We start from the raw sequence: 22,851 nt of genomic DNA, 5'->3' as shown, positions 1-22,851 counted from the left end.
CCCAAGCCCGCTGATACGGAGAAGGGGTCCGCCCTGGGGAAACGCTAGCGAATTTACTTCATAAACCAGGTGCCTCCACATATGTTGTTGAGCTGCAGGATGGCGATAAATGACTCCAAGACACCTCAGCAGGAATACTACACACAATGTTCACCTTTTGCGCTCAGTTGTACATGGCGACACTGACAAAACTACCTTGAATGCATATTTAGATACAATTAAGCTTATATGGCTCGACAATGCACCCAGGGAATATCTTGATTCCCCCATCACAGTAGAGGAAATCACTCAGACCATAAGTTTGCTATCGGGCGACAAAACATCAGGCCTCGATGACTTTAGTACCTCTTTTTACAAAGAATACACAGCTCTCCTGGCTCCGCACCTTTTGACCATGTTTGAGGACTCCTTGAAGGCGGGTAGCCTGCCTCCGTTACTCAGAGAGGCCGCAATTGTTTCCCTTCTCAAGCCAGACAAGCCGGCCTCCAGGTGCGATTCCTATCGGCAATTGTCACTAATCAATGTCGACAACTAGATACTGGCCAAACGTCTGGCGAACCATCTGCTGCCCTTATGACCTAAAATTGTGAGAGTGGACTAATCTGGCTTCATTCCAGGCTGATCAACTTCACACAACCTGCGCACTTTATTTGCAGTCATGCACCATCTGGATCCGCAAGTACAAGCAGTGGTCACCTTGCTTGATAATACCAAGGCGTTCAATTCGCTTGCATGGGACTATCTTTTTACCCTACTTCAAAGATTAGATCTCAGCCCCATCTTTATCCGTTATATCCAACTTCTATATGCACAGCCAACAGTGCGAGTTTGCCTCAGTGGACTTATCTCTGATCCCATTCCTCTCACCCACGGAACGCAGAAAGGCTGCCCACTTTTGCCATTAGTATTTGATATAACGATGGAGCCCTTAGCTGCCAGGCTCTAGCACCACTATATCCATTGCGTCATCAGTTTCACCTCACACAGGCTGATTATCTATATCTCACTACATGCAGAAAATATCTCAATATATATTTGCAAGCTTCGGAGGGCTTTCGGGCATACATATTAATTGGGAAAAGTCCACACGTTCCCCCCCCTCATAGACCATACACAACCAGTCAACACAAATTACCCTTTGACATGGATTGATGGCCCAGTACGATACCTAGGTCACACAAATTACCCTTTGACATGGGCTGATGGCCCAGTATGATACCTAGGTCACATAAATTACCCTTTGACATGGACTGATGGCCCAGTACAATACCAAGGTATATGACTAAGTCACGACATGCAGGAGCCGTGGTTGAAAAATTTCGGCTACACGATTGAATGTTTGGAAGATAGGATTCCCATATGGTCTCAATTCTCTCTGTCATTTTCAGGCTGAATCACCATTACCAAGAAAATGGTGCTCCCCAAATTCTTTTATCTATGTCTCAATGTCCCTTTGCCACTTATGGGTGCCTTCCTGCGGCGTCTTCAATTAAAACCTAATCACTTTAACATGGGCGGGCGGCCAACCCTGTAACTCTTGGGAGGTACTCACATTGCCTCTCACTCAACAGGGATGAGGGCACTGGATATGTCTCTCTACAAATTATGTACCCAAGTGCAATTCTTATACTTCTGTATACATCAACCCCATGTAGCAGTGGAGAGGGACCACAAGGACTCCTGGCCGCTGAACACGGTGCTGTATGCTCCACAAAAGAAGCCTAGAGTTGAAATAAACACAGTGGAGAATGTTCAGTGGGTGTGGGATGGCTTATGTAAAAGGGCACGGCTCACCCAGATATACGCTCCATCAATCCCCTTGGTGAAAATCCCCTGTTGCTACCACTACAGGGTAAGGGTGCTAAGCAGAGGGCTCGCCAACTAAATATCCTTACCTTTTCTGATTTATAACCTAGGAACATGTTCCTGAACTAAATTGCCCCTGATCCCCCTCAACAACCCGCTAATTTTGATCTCCTTCTATGCTACCAAATTAGGGCCACATGTCACGCCACTCCTGCAACTTTCCCAGCACAGCCCCCCAAGCTCCAGGCACTCAAACACATCTTCACCACGTCCTCGACTGCAATTTCACCACGGTCCAACAACAATCCCCGGTAACAACTTCCTGTACTAAGGCGCTGTTGGCTATGGACATTTGCCCCACCCTGACAGACTCACATTGGACATTTTGCTGCGGGCAACTGAAGCTGCTATCACCCAACTATAGATTACGACTGATAGATTTCAAATTCCTACAGCGTATATACCATACCCCAACACAGCTGTATTGGTTGTGCCTGTCCGGTTGTCTCCGATGTGCCGAACCACTGGCCTCCTTTCTCCATCTAGCGTAGGACTTTTCTAGCGAATTTCTGGAGAGAGGTTTTCACGACTATACATAAGATAACAGGATTACAAATTAATTGCATCCCACTGGTGGGACCATTGTGCTACGTAAGGGACATCCCAGTGGAGCATCGCAGGCTCCCGGCTATGATGCTTCTCTTGACCATGAACTGGGGAAGACGCCTGGCACCGAGGGCAAGAGTGGAGTGGTGTGGCTCACTGGTTAGAGGGGGCAGACCCGGAAGCAGAGGACGGCTCGGGACCAGGGTTCAATTCCTGACGCGGCAGGGTCGTGGACCAGGGTCAGCGGACTCGATAATTCTAGCCTCGGTGCCTACTCTAACCAGGGATCACACTCGGCAACTCTGGGCATTAGCTTGTCTCATCTCCACAACGGCCCCCCACATACACTGGGGATGCCTGGTTTCACCTTGGAGATACCCAGTAGGGACCATCTCACAGGGAAAGCCAGGACGGGTTCCCCAGCGGTCTACAGCGCGGAGATACCCCGTGTGGGGTGATTCATGAGCTTTACAAGACATCATTACATTACATTACAAGAGACTTGCTACAAGATACAGCATACTGCGCTGATCAGTTGTCACACTTTTAGGTATTGTTGCCACCACAGTCTAGTCCCAAAAATATATGGGAAACACTGCTTGTTTATCTGAGAATAAGATTTACTGCTGTGAACACCGAAAGTCTTAAAGTTAGGATTTTTCCCAGTTTAGGAGTCCTAAAGTTAGGAGTCCTGACTTTACTACTCCTAAACTGAGAAAAATCCTAACTTTAAGAATTTTGGTATTCACAGAAGGCATTTAGAAGTCCTAAAGTTAGGAGTCCTAACTTTACTACTCCTAAACTGAGAAAAATCCTAACTTTAAGACTTTTGGTATTCACAGAAGGCTTTTAGGAGTCCTAAAGTTAGGACTCCTAACTTCTGTGAATACTGAAATGAGTAAGTGCCTTCTGTGAATACCAAAATGAGTAAGTGCCTTCTGTGAATACCAAAATGGTAGTAAGTTTAGGATTTTGTTAGTTCTGTGAATCGGGCCCAGTATCACCATATCGTCTCATATTGGGTGACGTCTTGAAGGAATATCATCTTGAAATTATCTGATCTGACATAGTTCATTGCTCATAAGTCCAGTATTAGTCTTTGTGCCTTGATGTTCATGGGAATAAGTAAGTATAGCAAGTACACTGTTTTATTTTTTAACTAATAGGAAATGCCTCAATAATCCCTTTTTGCTGAAGATTTAGAGGGATGATAAGAAAGTCCAGACAGTAGACGTGAGTAATAGTGGGTAACACCTAAAGATCAGCGATTATCTCCACTCAATCCGGTGGTTATAACCCCAGCCTTCCCTCGACAGGTGATGGATGGTTGGAGGAATGAAGGGTTGGTTAATGTCTAGTAGCAATGGTACTATGAGTAACTCTGCATTTGCCTCTTCTATTTTCAGGAACGACGCCTTTGTTGCTCATAGAGTTGTCTGCTGAATCCAGGACCTACTTTTGGTGCTTGTTATGTTTGTGTTTTTGCAAAATCCTGGATTGAATTAATGATGCTGTAGGACACCCATAGCTTTGGCTCTGAATGTGTTCTTCCTAAATTCCGCTAACATTGTGTCTACCTGTAGCTCAAACAGATGTTCCCCATCAAATGGTTGGCCAATGAGATACTGTTGTACCTTAGGATGAAAGCAAGAAATGGCATGTTGATGTAGCAATTTCCTTGTGCCTATTTGCCTTGAGTCATTGTCTGCCACATCTAGCATACATCTAGTATTTGAAAGGGAGATAACGTTTCCTCCATTAATCATGTCTTTATCCCTTTTAGCTCTGTTGCATGAGTTCTTCAATCATCTCCTACAAGTGTACCTTAATAGAAGGTGAATTAGCAAAGCACCACTGTTGAATTGCTCCCATAGCACCATGTTTGCCTGCAGATTGAATGTTCTTCCCTTTGTTATGCAGAGAGGGAGTACCCACTGCCCCTTGCATGAAAGGTTTTTTACAGACAATATGAGAATCAGCTGGGACATGGGAGAAAATAAATATGGGGCTGTGTGACACTGTTTTAACTTTTTTCTCATAACAGCAGTTTTACCAATCTGACTTTTACAGGGTCTTGGAAATTCTCATTGGAGCAATTAAGCATTGTTTCAAGGTTTGTGAGGATTTGTGTACTATACTTCATTTTTATGAGCATCTCTAAGCGAGAGTCGCCTTTATTTTCTTCTTCAGTATGCACATGTACTTTATGATGTATGGCAGCACACGGGATGACCTCATAATAGGCTGACGTGTCATTGGGCAGGGACGCCTTTACAGGGTAAGGTCCCAAAGGGAAGTAGGAGTACTCTTGAGCATCTACTCCTTAAACTTGCTCTGCATTTTCTTCTTGATCTCTGAGGCCTGGCCTATCATGTGATGATATTTTTATTAAGGGTGGCTCTTCCTCGTAGTCTAGGTGAAGTCATAGTACAAAATCTGAGGGCTGTGGTGATGTTATTTGTGTAAAATCCACCTATGTTTTCTTACGGTATAAGCAATGGCTTGTATTCTGAAATGAATTTCTCAAATGTGAGTCTAGGATTTTGGGAGGGTGGATGGGAACATTGTGGTGGCCTAGCAGCAATGTACCCATTGCCTGGGTCTACATAAAAAGTTCTCTGTCATAAATCTGTTTGCTCACTCTGTAACAGGAGTTTGTTTGACATCAAGCTCCATTTTGATGTCAAAGTCGATTTTGGTGCTGATGGTTTGTTGCAGTCATCTCAGCAGGGGTTTAACTTCCATTGGTGCCGCAGGTGCAGTGGCATCAGGCCCCAGAGGCCTGAGGGGCCCTTTAAACCCTGATTATTGCAGAATTTTACAATTCAAGCAACAGCCGGGGAGCATTTCCTCCTTTGGTCTAGGGCCTAAAACACACTGAATCTACTACTGCATTTCAGCTTTGTGGCATAGTGGCTTGGCCTCAAGGAGCTTGTGAGATTCTGTTGAAAGTGTCTTTTGGCATTAAATGGTCTCAACAACAGTGGGCATTGCCCATTGTTGAGTCTTTCAGAGACAGATGGTCAGGTAATGCATGGCACTCTTGGTGTGTTCCATAGCATGGACTTGAGGGGCTTTTGAAGTTATCCCAGAGGAATAATCCTCTGAAGGAATTGTTAGTTTCCTTCTGAGGTCAAGGATGTTGAGATTGATTGCCGCTGAAGACCTTTTGTCTCCCAAGTCAGATTTATAAGGGGTCAAAGAAATAGGACTTAGCTCTACCTGGATCTACGCACTACCACAGAGTCCCGCGAGTCTTAGAGTCAAAGTTCTCAATGTCCTCAGTTACTGCAGCTGGAAACTTGGCATTACAATTCTGCTTAGTGTGCCCATCTTCTATTGTGTAAGTGAAGAAATTCTTTTTCAAGCAGGCACTTTGAATGTGGTCAATGGGTGAACACAGGTTGTCAACCCAGTGTTGGTCTGACCTTGGGAAGTTGCTGTTGCAAAGGGAGCAAAACTCAACCAGAGAGCCTCTTTCCATGTGTTGATCCCCAGGAGATTGTGGTTATGATCCTCTTCAATGCTGTTTTAGGAAATTCTGACTTCCTCGTGTCAAAGTTCTTTTCCAATTTGTAGCAGTACTGCTGCCGCTAAAACCATGTCAGATGATGGAAAAAATAATCTGAGGTGGAGTCTGTGCCCTGGCACATTGTGGGTGTCAGGGAAGGTATAATGAATCACCTTTGTCAATTAAACACATGCCTTAATACTCTGAACTCTACACTAGATGATAGTAGTGTTCACCTACATACACAGTGTATTCAACTCGGTAGCCACACTATATGAACTATAACATTTGCCTTCTCCATGCGCTGCTTATACTATTTTACATTACCTCACTTATGCCATCTAAAATAATTGTATTTAAAGAACAGTTATGACCTCGCAAAACAAACATTTTATGAGGACACAGTGCAGATGGAGAGTGGTGAGATATAGTTAATGTATTGTGGCTACCAAGTTTTGTTCTGGTTTGCCTTTTCTGCTTGTTTTTCTGCCCTCTGTTTTACCTTATCTGCTCATTTTCTGTCCTCTGCTTTGCCTTTTTTGCTTGTTTTTCTACCTTCTGTTTTTCCTTTTTCTGCTTGCTTCTTACCTCTTACTGCCATTCCCCTCCTCCTGTTGTTTCCCTCCTCCCACCACCCTGGGCCCGGCCCTCTCCCCAGGACATACTTAACCCCTTCGCTGCGGATGACAAAGCCAGCTCGTCATGGGCATTACCTGCGCTACGCGGTTGACGAGCTGGCTTTGTCACAAACAGCGCGATTTTCAAATTTCAGCGCACAGCGGGAAAACCCGCTAGCGCGCACGCGGTTAAGAAGGCCGCAGCATGATCCCATTGAGCAGGTTCTCATGCCAGCTCCCCATGAAACAGTTCTCGTGCTTGTTACTTGCTCTGTTTTGCCTTTTCTGCTCGGTTTTCTGCCCCCTATTATGCCTTTTCTGCTCTTTTCCCGCCCTCTGTTTTGCCTTTTCTGCTTGTTTTTCTGCCCTCCATTTTGCCTTTTCTGCTTGTTTTTCTGCCCCAGGTTTTGCTTTCTTCTGCCCTCTGTTTAGCCTTTTCTGCCCTCTGGTTTGCCTTCTCAGCTTGATCATTTTTTTGACCTCTCCTTTGACGTTTACAGTCTGTTATTTTTTCTTCATGCTGTTTCCTCAAAAACTAGCAATTTGACTGAAACCTCGCACCCCAGCACCCAGATAACCCCAGGGGTGACAATGCCATGCTCTACAAATGCTGATAAATTGATCGAATACTCTGTGTATCGAGGTGCACAAAATATGATAATTTGAAGACCTGTGGCTACCGAGTTGAATACACTTTGCATGCAGGTGCACAAATCATAATAATTTGAAGCTGTTGAGTAGATTATAAATAAAAGGTATAAGTATAAGTTTAGAAATGTTAATATTTGTGTAGCTTAAGTTTGGTTTGTAGATAAAAAATGAATAAAAGTTTTTTTTTTTAATTTGGTGAGTAACTTATAAATTTAAGATATTCCTAGAACTTACACCTTTGTAAAGTTTGTGCATTTTAAGTTTGCTTTGTATAGGAAGAATACATTCAATTTTCCTAACTACAACAAAGGTTTAACCTTTGTTTTTTTCATTGAAGTTCAATGCTTTTTTGTTTTTAAAAAAAATGTTTTGAAATCATAGTTGACTGTTGTCGAGTGGAGTGTTATTAAGTGGTGAGTTGTACACTACGGTGGAGGAGAGTGTCATAAAGTGTACTGTTGTAGAGAATAGTGTTGTAAAGCTGAGTGGATTAGAGTGGAATGCGGTACAGCGGAGTGGCATACAGTGGAATAGCGTACAGTGGAGTGGTGTGTACTGGAGTGGTGTAGACTGGAATAGCGTAGAGTGGAGTGTAGTGGAGTGGTGTGGAGTAGAGTGACGTACAGTAGAATAGCATACAGTGGAGTGGTGATAGATGGAGTGGTGTAGAGTGTAGTGTAGAAGAGTGTAATAACATTAAGTGGTGTAGCGTACTGTTTCGTGGCGTAGAGTGAAGCAGTGTATATAGTACTAAAATACAATGTAGTGGTATGCAGTACAATAGGGTAGAGTAGAGTATCGTAGAGTGTAGTGGCATAGAGTGTATAGCGCAGAGCGTAGTGGCATAGAGTGTAGTGTGGTAGAGTGTAATCGAGTACAGTGGAGTAGCGTAGAGTTCAACGGCCTAGAGTGGAGCGGAGTAGAGTAGCATGGCGTACAGTGGACTGAGGTACAGTGTAGTGGCATGCAGTAGAATAGCATAGAGTGCAATAGAGTTGAATAGTTTATAGTGGAGTGGCTCAGAGTAGAGTGGCATAGAGTGGAGCCGAGTACAGTGGAATAGTGAAGAGTGTAGTGGCAAGAGTGGAACTGTGTACAGTGGAATAGCGTACAGCAGAGTAGGTCAGAGGGGACTTACATAGATTGCAGTGGCATAGAGTGGAGTGGTGAAGATTGGAGTGGCATAGATTGGAATGGCACAGAGTGCAGTGGCAAACAATGGAGTGGTATACAGTAGAATCCTGTATATCACAGTGGCGTACAGAGGAGTGGTGTAAAGTGGAGTGGAATAGCATAGAGTGGAGTGCTGTACAGTGAGATGGTGTAGAAGAAAACAAGTTACTTACCTGTAACTACAGTTATCCAGTATTGGTATCTTTCATAGATTCACATGCCTGAATCATTCCCCGTCGTCGAGGCGGGAGTCCCACGGTAAATCCATACTAATAATATAAAGAGAGAGCCCAAACCTTTGAGGCGGGTAATCTCAGGAACCACAGCACCAATCACAACACCCAATACAGCGTTGGAAAGGGCAGTTGCAGCAGAAGGACATAGGCTATACAGATGCCCACCATATACATTTAAAAGGTAAAAGAACCGTGCCAGCAAAGTAGTCCCTTGTGGGTGTGTCTGCTTTGTGCTGTGGGCGTGTGCTGGGGGCGTGACAAACACTGGGGGCGTGTGGTACGTTCCACCCTTCATGCCATGTCTCATATTGTGTGCTAATCCCACCCTGCTCCCTTTAAATACCCCTGCACCCCATGATCATAACCCACCCTTACTCCTTAAAATACCCCAACACCCTTAAACACTAACCCATCTTAACCCTATAAATATACCCTGTACCCCAAAACCCAAACCTATCCCTAAACCCTAAAAATACACCTATACTCCAAAACCCAAACCAAGCCCTGAACCCTATAAATACCCTTGTACCTCAAAACCCAAACCTACCCCTGAACCCTAAAAATACCCCTGTACCCCAAAACCCAAACCGAGCCCTGAACCCTAAAAATACCACTGTACCCCAAAACCCAAACCTAGCCCTGAACCCTTAAAATACCCCTGTGCCCCAAAACCCAAACCTACCCTGAACCCTAAAAATACCCCTGTACCCCAAATCCCAAACCTAGCCCTGAACCCTAAAAATACCCCTGTACCCCAAAACCCAAACCTACCCCTGAACCCTAAAATACCTCTGTACCCCAAAACCCAAACCTAGCCCTGAACCCTAAAAATACCCCTGTACCCCAAAACCCAAACTTAGCCATGAACCCTTAAAATACCCCTGTACCCCAAAACCCAAGCCTACCCCTGAACCCTAAAAATACCCCTCTACCCCAAAACCCAAACCTACCCCTGAACCCTAAAAATACCCCTGTACCCCAAACCTAGCCCTGAACCCTAAAAATACCACTGTACCCCAAAACCCAAACCTACCCCTGTACCCGAAAACACAAACCTAGCCCTGAACCCTCAAAATACCCCTGTACCCCAAAACCCAAACCTACCCCTGAACCCTAAAAATACCCCTGTACCCCAAAACCCAAACCTGACCCTGAACCCTAAAAATACCTCTGTACCCCAAAACCCAAACCTACCCCTGAACCCTAAAATACCCCTGTACCCCAAAACCCAAACCTACCCCTGTACCCTAAAAATACCCCTGTACCCCAAAACCCAAACCTAGCCCTAAACCCTTAAAATACCCCTGTACCCCAAAACCCAAACCTACCCCATGAACCCTAAAAATACCCCTATACCCCAAAACTATATCTGAACCCTAAAAATACTCCTGTACCCCAAAACCCAAACCTAGCCCTGAACTCTTAAAATACCCCTGTACCCCAAAACCCAAACCTACCCCTGAACCCTAAAAATACCCCTATACCCCAAACCCCAAACCTAGCCCTGAACCCTAAAAATACCCCTGTACCCCAAAACCCATACCTATTCCTAAACCCTAAAACTACTCCTGTACCCCATAACCCAAAACTATATCTGAACCCTTAAAACACCCCAAAACATATACCTCAGTACCCCAAAACATATACCCCTATACCCATACTTACCTTATCCAAACATTTTAAAAAAACATGCTTTTACCATTCATGCATTTACAACGAATTTCGTTGTAAATGTATGCGTAGTAAAAGCATATAAAATGTAATGCCATGCGTTATAATGGCATTGCGGAGTCATGGTACTTTTGTAATGAAAGTATGCGGAGTGATGGTATGCGGAAAGAAAGCTGCGGAATAATCGGTGTTTACCCTCCCCCGGTAAGTACATTGGTGGCACGGCGGCCCACATCTCCAGCAACATACTCATATTTTTTCCCCACCCATTTGAAAAATGCACAGGTCTCCCTCATTGATGGCCAGCACCAACATACACTTTTAGACACCTCCCGCCACAAGTTCTAGAATTGCGAACTTTAGAGCTGGGGAGCTACGTTCGAATCTCGGCATCAGCTCAACATGTTAAATGTCGTATACTTGTAAAGCGTACAGCTGCCCCAGCAAAGGGGCTTCCCGGCGCTGTATACCGCTGGGCAACCCATCCTGGCTTTCCCTGTGAGATGGTCCCTCCTGGGTATCTCCAAGGTGGAGACAAGCATCCCTGGCGCTGATGGGGCCGTTAGTAGAGATTAAGCAAGCTAATGCCCAGAGTTGCTGAGTGGGACCCATGGTTGGAGTGGGCACCGAGGCGAGAATTATCGAGTCCGCTGACCATGGCCCAAGACCCTGCCGCGTCGGGAATCGAACCCTGGTCCCGGGCCAACCTCTGCCTCCGGGTCTGCTGCCTCTAACAAGTGAGCCACACCACTCCACATCCTGTGATTCCAGGCAAATTGCTTGGTCTCCCCGTGCCTACCACAAATGAATGTGTTCTTCTGTAATGTAAATTGTGCTCATGCCATGTTGTCGAGTTTGCGCTATATAATATTGCAAAGAAATATAAAGTAGGGAAACTCGAGTTAACACACTACTGAACGCGCACTCAAGTGCATCAGCAGTGCACTGTGAATCGGAGCGTTTCACAGGCATGTCACAGAGAAGAAATACTATCAAAACGAAATCCTACAAAACAATATACTACTGGCCGGCAGCAATTCATACCTGGACAACGTCGGCACGGGCTACTATCAACAATGAAATCATAAACTAAGGACTTATAGAAATTGAAGACTCACTGTATCTATTAAGCGAGAAGTCCTTACAAGATTTCAGCCTGCCGCCAGCGGTCCGAACTAACCTAACTGGATACCACAACATCGCTACCACACACAATATTCCAGAGCTAAATAACTACCTTGCTCAACACTTGCCTAACTTCGTTCCCGATCAACAACTCGCCTACAACACCATAATTGATAGTGTTGAAAAGAAGCAAGGCAAACTATTGTTCATAGACGCCCCCGGTGGCACAGGAAAGACTTACCTAATCAACCTCATACTTGCCAAAGTTCGATCTTCTGGGAATTTGGCTCTAGCTGTTGCTTCATCTGGAATAGCTGCCACTTTGCTAACAGCTGGGAAAACAGCACATTCTACCTTTGAACTGCCTCTAACAGTTTCCCTTGAAAGGGATTCAATATGCTATATTCGGAAAAACGGACCTTTGGGGACACTGCTTCAAAATGTGTCTCTTATCATGTGGGACGAATGTACAATGATACCAAAACCATTGCTGCCTAGCCTTTTTTTACCCGGACAACGTCGGGACGGGCCGCTAGTTATATATATATAGCAGTGCCTAAAAACCATTAGTAGTAGGCTAGAAAAGGATATAGGCCCAACTAGGCCCAAAACTTAGCAGCCTATCTACCTCATTATGTAAAAAGAACTGAAAATGTAGCCTCAGCCAATCAGCTAACCTCACTCTCTAGAACCTTCCCAGCCCAGACAGTTCTCCTCAGATTTTCCCAGCACAAGTGAGAAGTAGTATCCATAATAAGAACTGCCCAGCCGGGGAGGAGGGTGGGTGCATGTGAATCTATGAAAGATACCAATACTGGATAACTGTAGTTACAGGTAAGTAACTTGTTTTCTTATCCAGTATTGGGGTATCTTTCATAGATTCACATGCCTGAATCAGAGTAGCAAGCAGTAATAACCATAACTGTCGGTAGAGGAAGGTGGGAGACAATCCAAACCATATATCCCCACACAACCTGGAAGGTACTAGAGCAAGAACATATTTCAGTACATATGCAAAATCATGACAATACCCTCATATAATATATATCTATATATAGAGCATTAAAACAGTATATTAGCACACATGTAGCAATAGAAACAAGAAAAACCATAACAGGCTGACCTCAGTGAAGAAGATGCTGCAACACTGCTTCTCCCACTGACGTATCTTCATGTAGCACCGGCTGCAGGCAATAGTGCTTGGTAAAAGTATGTACACTTTTCCATGTAGCAGCACGGCAGATGTTTTCCAGGGTCACCCCTGTAAATAGGGCTGTAGACGCTGACATCATCCTGGTGGAATGCGCCTTAACCGTTCTTGTCAGGGGCTTGTTCGCTTTCTCATGACAGAAAACAATGACAGAGGAATGCCATCTGGCTATAGTTGCCTTCGTCACTGCCTGACCACGTGTAGCTTGGCCATAAGCTACAAACAGTTGGGTAGATTTGCGCAAATCTTTTGTCTTTTGTAAATAGAATTTGAGGCATCTTTGGACATCCAAGGAATGCAGCATCCTTTCAGCTGGAGTCTTGGGGTCTGGAAAGAAAGTTTTGAGTTTCACCGGTTGATTGATGTGAAACTGTGTCGGAACTTTGGGAATAAACTTAGGATGAGTTCTAAGTGTCACACAATCTTTTGAAAAATGTAGGAAAGGTTCCGATATAGTGAACGCTTGTATCTCACTTACTCTCCGGGCTGAAGTGAGGGCCAACAGAATAGCCACTTTCCAATTCAAGAATTTAAGTTCTGATTTATGAATTGGTTCAAAAGGCCTTTTCAGCAATTGAGATAACACAATATTGAGATCCCACTCAGGAGGAGGAGGCCGCACTGGAGGGAAAACTCGAAATAATCCTTTAAGGAACTGTTTAATTAAAGAGGAAGAGCACAAAGATGGTTTGTTGTAACTCTTTCTGAATCTGGATATGGCAGCAAGGTGAACTTTGATAGAAGAAAAAGCGAGACCTGATCTGGCTAGAGACAGCAGATAAGGCAGAATCTTCTCTGGAGGAGCCTGTAGTGGATGGACGTCATGCTCTCCGCACCATAAACAGAATCTCTTCCATTTGAAGCGATAGGTTCTGATGGTAGACTGTGCACGAGCCTGAGATAGAACAGCTCTACAGTCTGGAGAAATCTCCAGGTCCTTAAACTCTAAGAAGTCAGGAGCCAGGCGTGCAAGTGCAGCGACTGAGGATCTGGATGAAGTATTTGTCCTTCCTCCCTTGTCAGCATTGAAAGTGTCGGCTTGAGGCGCAGTGGAGGTTGATGGGAGAGTATCAGAAGCTCCTGGAACCAATACTGTCTCGGCCAGCGAGGAGCAATTAGGATTAGAGAGCAACGCTCTCTCTTCATTTTCTGTAGAACCTTTGGGATGAGAGGAATCGGTGGGAAGGCATACGCAAAGATTCCGGTCCACCTCATCAACAGGGCATTTCCTCTCGATCCTTGCTGGTGGAACCTGCTGGCAAAGTATATGCATTTGCTGTTCTGTTGCGTGGCAAACAGGTCCAGTGTTGGTGTGCCCCAGAGCTGGAAAATTGTTTCCACTTGGCGTTGTTCGAGTTCCCACTCGTGACATCCTGTGAACGATCTGCTGAGATCGTCGGCCAGAGAATTCTGAATTCCCTGAACATGCTCCGCTCTGAGGGAAATTTTGTGATGGAGTAACCATTCCCACATTTCCTGCGCTTGAAGAGACAGGGCTAGAGATTTTGTGCCCCCTTGCTTGTTTACGTAAAACATGCTGGTGGTGTTGTCCGTGCGCACCAGCACTGCAGAGCCTGCAATTCTTGGCAGGAAGGCTCGCAAGGACAGGAAAATGGCCCTCAACTCGAGGCAGTTGATGTGTTTGTGCTTGTACTGATGGGACCACCGTCCCTGCACTTGAAGGTCTTGGAGATGGCCTCCCCAACCCTCCATGGAGGCATCTGTCGTTAGAGTAAATTCCGGTAGGGTCTGAAGAAAAGTGAGCCCCGGAGACAAATTGTTCTTTGCCGCCCACCATAGAAGAGCTTGTTTCATCTTGGGCGTGACCTTGATACGGTCCTCGAAAGATCCGTCTATCTGCCGCCACTGTCGATGCAATTCCTCTTGGAGAGGCCTCATTCTGAGTCGAGCCAGTGGAACTAGATGGAGTGCAGAGGAACACATCCCTAGCAGGGAAACAAACTGTCGGACGAAAGAGACTTTTTTGACCATATTTGACTTGCCAGCTTTGTGATCTTGTCCTGACGAATTTGGGTCAAGAAGGCCTTGCACTGAGAAGTGTCCAGTACTGCTCCTAGGAACGTCAGAATTTGTTTGGGTTGCAGTTGAGATTTTTTGACGTTGAGGGTCAGGCCCAGATTCGAGAACATTGATAGAGCACTTTTGACCGATTGCCTTGTTGAAGTCTTTGTTGGACTCTTTATTAACCAATCGTCGAGGTACGGGAATACTTGGATTCCCTGTGACCTCAACGCAGCTGCAACTGGGACTAGAGTCTTGGTAAAGATTCTTGGTGCAGATTTCAGGCCGAAAGGGAGCACCTTGAATTGAAAATGGACACCAGCCACTGTGAATCTCAGATACTTGCGGTGGTTTGGATGAATTGGAATGTGGAAGTAAGCGTCTTCCATATCCAGGGAAGCCATGAAATCGCCTTCCATGAGGCAATTGAGGACATCCGTGAGCGTCACCATGCGGAAACTCTGCTTTTTCAGATATTTGTTTAAGTTTCGTAGATCCAAAATTGGACGCCACTCTCCTGAAACCTTTTCCACAAGGAAGAAGCGAGAGTAAAACCCCTGATTTTTCTGGGATGTTGGAACTTTCTCTATCGCATTTTTGTGTAGCATTTTCATGGCTTCCATGTATAACAAATGAAGACGAGGAGGGGAGGGACCCCTGGGCGGTGACGTTGGAGGTTTCTGCAAGAACTCCAGAGTGTGTCCGTGTTTGACTATGTCCAGAACCCACTGATCTGAAGTTATCTTCCGCCACTGTTGATAAAAGGCGGAGATCTTGGCGCCCACGGGGAGGGAAGGAAGGGAGGATGGTGTCCGGCAAAACTCACTGGCGTTTATTTGAATCGCGTCCCTGGTAGTTAGAATGTCGTTTCCCTCCTTGACGAGAGAAACCCGCTGACGATGACTGTCGATAGGACTGTTGGTAGTACGGCTTATTCTGAGGTTGATACTGGCGGTTTTGCTGATTTTGATAATGTCCTCTGGAAGAAAAACCACGGCCTCTTGCTCCTCTGAAAAAACCTCGCTTATACTGTAGTGTACCAAGCGATTTGGCCGTATCAGTATCCGTTTTGATCGCAAGCAATGCTTCATCTATGTGCTTGCCAAACAATAACTCGCCATCATAGGCCATGTCAAGTATTTTGGTCTGGACTTCAGGTCTGAAAGAAGTCGCCTTGAGCCATCCCTGCCGTCTGAGAACTGCCGCTCCCGCCAATTGTCTAAAGAATGTATTAGATACATCGAGGGCGCAATCGATAATCTCAGAAGCTGCCCGCTCGCCTTCCATGACAACCTTCCTGACCTCTTCAACACGGTCATCGGGAACCAAGTTGATGAATTCCGACAGATCTGACCACATTTGTCTGTCATAACGTGCTAAAATTGCCAAAGAATTAGCAATCTTAACAGTAGCAGCGGCATTAGCTGAGAACTTCTTCCCAATCGCATCCAATCTCCTGCCCTCTTTGTCTGGAGGCGTTGAAATTGGTGCAACCGGATTCTTGGATCGTTGTTGAGCCGCTTGTGAAATCACTGAGTCAGGACGTGGATGACCAATCAAACATGAAGGAGTATCCGGTGGTGCTCGGTACTTCTTGTCGATTCTTGGAAGAACCGCCGGGATGGAAGCTGGCGTCTTCATAATATTAATCCCTTCTTTCCAAATATATTCAATGATAGGGATAGATCTGGACACCCTTCTATACCCTTCTTTGAAATCATGAAGAAAACAGTCAGTCTGCTCAACCGAAACTGTAATTGCAAATCGAGCAGCTGCCCGGTGCATGATGTTATGAAAACCTCCTATGTCTTCTGGCGGAGAATCTGAAGGTTGTGGCAAATTAGGAGAGGGCATAGGAATGATGTAATCATTCCATGGTTCCGTAGGCGTGGAATCAGGAAGTTCCCCATCCTCTCTTTCATCCTCATCTGGAGAGGAGACGTCAACATCCTGACCTCCAGTCCCGGGGTCAACATCCTGCCCTGGAGAGTGCGAAGGATGTGGCGGGGGATTTACTGGCATGTCTACTGGCACAGGATTTGGAGTAGGCAGAGTTGATGGAAACCTCTGACGATAATCAGCCAGCATGGCCTGTAAATCATGAATTAGAAAAGACGGAAGATGAGTCGTGTCTTCTGTGTGTTGTTGCTCCTGATGATAAGGAGTAGTTAAATTTTCCTGATAGTAATGAACTTCATCATCATCTTCCTCCTCTTGATATTTTATGTGTAACTGGGAAGGGTGATGGGCCACTCCAAAAGGCTCGTCATCATCCCCTTCATTATCAGAATCTGCCTCCACGTAGTTTTCCAAAATATGCGAAGGCAAGAGGGGAGACAAATGAGAGTAACTGTCTCTGAAATGATTTCATCTGAAAATGGGTATACTGTACCCTTACCGGAGATGTGGGCAATAAATGCGTAGACGTCACATTCACAGATGCCAGTGCTGCTGTCGATGGTAGAAGTGAGACAGATGTGTGAGTTGCCGGTACTGTCGACGACGGTATCGTCATTGGTGTTGTAATCGTGGACGAGGACTTTTTTGAAGGCGTCCTAGTAGACGGATCCGTCGACGGACTCTTCGTCGTCGAGCTTGTCGTCGACGGAGCTGAAACCTTCGTCGACGGGTTCGTCGTCGACGGGCCTGTCGTCGACAGGGTCTTCGTCGACGGGCTCTCCGTCGACGGGGTCTTCGTCGACGGAATCTTCGTCGACGGGATCTTCGTCGACGGGATCTTCGTCGACGGGGTCTTCGTCGACTGGATAGTGGAAGCCTTCGTCGACGGGGGAGCCGTCAACGAGAGCGTCGACGGAAGCGATGACGAACGCTTCGTAGATGGTGATTTGGACGTCGACGGAAGACTCGTCGACGACGAGCTTTTCTTCGATGATTTGTTCTCAGAAGAAGAAACCATGACGGACATCACAGGAGAAGTAATTGCTGAGGTGGTAACAGTACTTGAAGAAGTAGAGGACGTAGAATAGGTGGTGACAGTGAGAGAGGACACCAAAGAGACAGCTTTAGTGCGGACTGTACTCACAGTAGAAGACTCTGTTGACGCAGCACTCCTTGTGGACTCAGAGGGTTTATGAGAGAATTTAGGTTTTTTTAATCTCTCAGGAGAACACCTCTCTTTGGAACTGGCTCTCTTACTTGAGGTAGAGGCTCTGTCCTCGTCATCTGTAGCAGACGACTTCAGCCACAAAAGAACTCTTGCCTCTCTATCCCTGGTGGTCTTAGGAGGGAAGGTTCGACATATCCTGCAATCCTTCACAACATGTGAAGGATGCAAACAATAAATACAGTCCGAGTGCTGGTCGTCCACATGTACCCTCTTCTTGAAGCATGAAGCACAAGCCTTGAATAGAGCCTTCTTTTCCGACATCTTGAGAGAATAGAAGAAATTTTGAAGAAAAACTGAGTAGGCACTCAGGGAGACTCCCTTACACACGAAGTGCGGTGAAAATCTGAGGAGAACTGCCTGGGCTGGGAAGGTTCTAGAGGGTGAGGTTAGCTGATTGGCTGAGGCTACATTTTCAGTTCTTTTTACATAATGAGGTAGATAGGCTGCTAAGTTTTGGGCCTAGTTGGGCCTATATCCTTTTCTAGCCTACTACTAATGGTTTTTAGGCACTGCTATATATATATAATTTACCGTGGGACTCCCGCCTCGACGACGGGGAATGATTCAGGCATGTGAATCTATGAAAGATACCCCAATACTGGATAATGGATTGGTATACAGTGTGGTGATGTACAGTGCAGTGTGGTACAGTCGCATCTGTTAGAGTAAATTGACTTAAAATGGAATAACGTAGAGTGGAGTGGCATAGAGTGGATTGGCATAGAGTGAAGTATTGTCGAGTGGAGTGGCATAGAGTGGAGCGAGGTACAGTGTTCTGGCATACACTGGAGTGTGTTAGAGTGGACTGGCATACAGTGGAATAGTATAAAGTAGAGTGGTGTACAGTGGAGTAGCATAAAGTGGAGTGGTGTACAGTGGAGTGGCATAGAGATGAGAGAGGTATGGTATAGTGGCATACAGTGAAATAGCATAGAGTGGAGTGGCCTACACTGGAGTGACATACAGTGGAATAGCATAAACTGGAGTAGGGTACAGTGAAGTGGCACCACCACCTTCCCAGGTACGGCCCGTACACAATAAAGGACGGGGCTGTGCGGCGCCCCTTCTTGGGGGTGATGGTCTCCAGGGCTAGCTCCTGCTAAGTCTTGGGGTGCCCACCCCCTGGGACATAGCTGTTTGCTTTTGCTTGATGGGAGCTGTGACAGCTCCCGCCAAGCAAAAGCAATCATTCTACTCCTAGCAAGCGAGAGCTGTCATACCACTCCCACTTGCTGTAAGTGGAGGTTTCATGAAAGGATTACTCTCACATGCAGGGAGCTGCATTTCCAGCAGCTCCTTGTGTGCAAGAGCAATGTTGGCTCCCGCAGGAGGCGGGGAGCAGGCTGGGACAGCACGGACCTTGAGGCTCCCCCGCGACCACCAACATTCAGACTGGGTGCGACCAGTGCACCCAGGGAGACATAGCTGGGCCCGGGCCAAAATCAGCCCAGAAAGGGGGGGGGCGTGTGCCCCCCATTCCATTCAAATGTCACTGCGGCTTGGTGGAAGGGGTCCCCTGAGCCCTAAATCTTTGCGAGGAGGGGGGCCAAGCAGCCCACTTTTTCCAAGAAGTTTGGTCACAAATATTACCATATCAGGTGTACCTGTTGAAGCTCCAGTTCTGTAAAGGACAAAGGGGGTAAGATTTTGATTTACATATAGAAATGCATGTAAAATGTAATATTGTGTTGCCAATACTGTAAAAAAATGTAATTAAGCATTGTAGGTGAAACAAAAATGCTAGATAACTGTGATAAAACCAGGTTCAATAATGAAATGTACAAGATATATAACAAAGAGGATGTTATAAGATGGCCACCATACAATGGCAAAGAAAAGAGGAATCCCTGTAGTCCTAATTCAATGGTGGTGGGAGGTGAGATTTTTATATGGTGAGAGGAAGTAAAGGAAAATGACCTGTGAACAAGAAGTGAAAGCTTCGAAATGTGTCAGGCATTATTTTTTTGCTGCCTGTAAAGAAATTAAACATGATGAAGGTATTGGAGCCCTGGCTGCCTTTTTGTTTCTTTGACGCAGATGAGTCTGAAAGGAGAAGAATGTGGAGAATATATATGTATATACACATATACTGACTATGAATGTGCTCTTACCTGGCATGTCCAAGGATATGTTGAATTTCTTTCGCAGGGCTTGCTGCATAGCGGTCACCTGAAGTAACAAAAGGAAAATACAACAGCAGAGTAAATTATGAGCCACACAAATCTTAAGCCCTTAAAAAGTCTGTATTCTTAATTATGAAAAAATGTAATAACAAGCTAAGGAGCTTGAAAGGGGGCTCCATGCTAAAGTGTGCATCCATCGACAGCAGCCATGACATCATCCAGTAGGAACAGACAGGAATTTAGGTATTTCAAGTCTTCTCAGCCCATGGGAGTCTTGCTCACTGATGAACAAATCTCTGAAATGCTGATGAATAGCAAGAAATCCATAACATTTATGAAGAGATTTAGGATATGAGAGACAAAAATAGAGTAGAGTGAAAAGGTAACTTGCTTGTATGACTTACATGTGGATGCTGTAAAGGTGTTAACTCGTGCTCAAGGAAAGCATGTGAATGTAACTGCCAGTCGACTCCCTTACACTCAGTTATTGCCTACAGCAATATAAGAATGGGAAAATTGGAAATGGATCTAGGTTAAAATTGTCTTAAGATACTTCATAATCGCGTTTTAAGTAGAGTGAAACAATCTATGTCAATGCTAAAAACAATGTGGGAAATTTGGGCAGTAATGATCCTAGCTTCTCCTGGATAAGAGCAGCGTGATCAATTACATTGAATCTGATAACAGTTAAAAGTCAACATGTTTCATGCTTATACAGTCAAAGATGATCAAGTGGCATTGTTTTCGTGGCTATATGTATATATACACAATATTCACTTAGGGAGAGTAGGGCATAAAGTGATCCTCCCATGTATGTGTTACCCCACCTCTGTGCTAAGTATACCATACGAAAAGGTACCATGGTAGACTCATACTGATATGTGTAGGTTCTTTGTGATAGTGACCCTCCTATTTTAATAATTAAAACACAATTACGAAGTATCCATTACCAATTTTACCTAGATCCCTCTCCAATCTTCCCATTCTTATACTGAGATACACTAACATTCACAGTATTCCTTTGGAGAATCTAAAAGATCGCAGTCAAAGGGCCCACTTGCGGGGTCCTTTGGGTATTGTAGTGCCAGCCCAATGAGGAGAAGGCCCGATGATGTAGCATACCAGCTTCGGTGGGTGACAACTCTTGCTTCTAAGAGCAGACGCTCCTAGTGGCCAACGACGATCTGGGTCTCTAATGTAAGACCTTCAACTTAGATATCAGAATGGTATACACTATTGTGATTGTTGTACTGCTTAGGATATTGTATACTGGACCTCCCAATTCTCCTTGTCCTTTTATGTTGCACCTGGTGCGCCATTGATAGTTAGGCCGCTGTGTCACCTCATTTACTAAGGAGAGCTGGAAGCATACATATTTGGGACCCATAGGCGAGATATGCCGGGAGTCTGGACTGGTCTGGTATAAGCTAAGTTAATTGTGATCCCTGGGGAGGAGGCAGATATGGCTGAGCTCCAAACTCATACATTTGCAGGATGGAAGAGCAGCTTGAGCTTTAGATAAAAACCCAGGGACCGATTCACAAAGGAATACGCATACTCTTACATGCCTTTGTGAATCACCCCCAAAACATTTAAAATGGTAATGTGTGGGTCGCAGATCGCAGGGAAAAACTTGTAAAAAATGTGTGGGCCCTAGGCAATGGGGGCAGGGTATCCCTGACCTGCCCCCTTATAAATTCTGTGGATGCATGTTTTATTATCCTGTTCCACCCTGAAGCCTTCTTAAAATTTCCCTAAACCCTTTCCATTTGGTATGTTATCCCAATTTTCTAGCCACTCCACCCTTCTCCTTCCACATTTACTACTAAAATCTGCACCTACGTGTGCAGAGATCTCCGCTACAGTGTTGGAGCTCTACACAAAGAAATGAGAAGGAAGGCTGTGGTTTGTGAACAGCATTTTGTATTGTGTGAGTAGTACTACTGTAGTACTACTTTAAATTCTATAATATGCAATTTGCGAATAGGCCATAAAGAGGATTCAGGGTCACAAAGTGATTGTCACACATAAAGGAAGGACAGATCAGCAAATCTGGAGATTCCGAAGTCTAGTGTCACATTGCTGCTTACTTGTAAGACTGCACAAATGTATGTGGGATCAATGTGCAGTGAGAATGTTTTCTTAAATCAGGCCTAGAGTATCTATTGCCCTGAGCTGGGAAGGTTTAGTAGTGGTGGGAATGTGAGATAATCAGGTTTTTTGTACCACTTATATCTGCCCAGTGGATATTGATTAATGTGCCATCACCACATTACAAAATACAGTAATATTGCATTAGAGCATGGAAAAACAAGAGGAAACGCAGTATCTCTTGGGTTTGAAATTTTACTTTCACATTGGTGTAGAGGATCTGGTTTCTGCACGGTACTATAAATGATACGCTCAGTAGACTATTTTGTTAATTAAACTGATAGGGAGATGGGCAATTTTGAAGGCCTACTAGTACACACACACATATATGTACACAAGTGTATACGTGCATACGGTCATGCACATTTGTCCACACATGCAGACACACACATGCTTGCTAGGCACATTTTATGTTTCTTTAACATGGATGAAAATACTTTGTACAATGGTGAACAGCTTTTCAAACACCAAAAATGGTTCATAAACTGCCTCAGTGAAAGGGATAGCACATATCAGAATGAGAAATCCATTTGGTACTTCCTACTGTTTACTTCCAATTGCATGCTGGGCCAGAACACTGAGAGCTCCATGAATGGGTTGATTGTTTATGTAGCAAGGCCTCTTCGAAAAGTCCTGTAGATTTTTTTTTTCAGAGGCTTTCCTTTTATATGGCTCTTTGTAGGAAAAATGTTAATATAATTCATAAAGTGCCGTGCCTACAGGTAAAAAGGATGACTTGATGATAAGACAGTACCACTAAAAGTATACTAGGGGTTGTGGGGAGTGAGAATGAGTCAATTGGTTGATATGTGACTTGAATCT

At 45.0% G+C, this 22,851-nt stretch overlaps 1 protein-coding gene across 5 annotated transcripts in view; it reads right to left on the bottom strand.

The window, feature by feature from the left end:
- MLPH (melanophilin) overlaps window positions 1-22,851 on the bottom strand; it is a 398,235-nt gene that overhangs the window by 24,674 nt on the left and 350,710 nt on the right. For all 5 annotated transcript variants that reach the window (XR_015308428.1, XR_015308425.1, XR_015308426.1 and 2 more), the window contains one exon: window positions 19,867-19,924. Coding sequence is in view for 1 of the 5 variants with exons in the window: in XM_086956304.1 (XP_086812430.1) it covers window positions 19,867-19,924 (58 nt within the window). In the remaining 4 variants the exon portion in view is untranslated. The remainder of the gene's footprint in view (window positions 1-19,866; window positions 19,925-22,851) is intronic.

The sequence above is a fragment of the Lissotriton vulgaris genome, chromosome 2_1 (assembly GCF_964263255.1).
Source record: "Lissotriton vulgaris chromosome 2_1, aLisVul1.2, whole genome shotgun sequence".
NCBI lineage: Eukaryota > Metazoa > Chordata > Amphibia > Caudata > Salamandridae > Lissotriton > Lissotriton vulgaris.
Note: the sequence above shows the minus strand (reverse complement) of the source record. Positions and strands in the feature narration are given on the sequence as shown.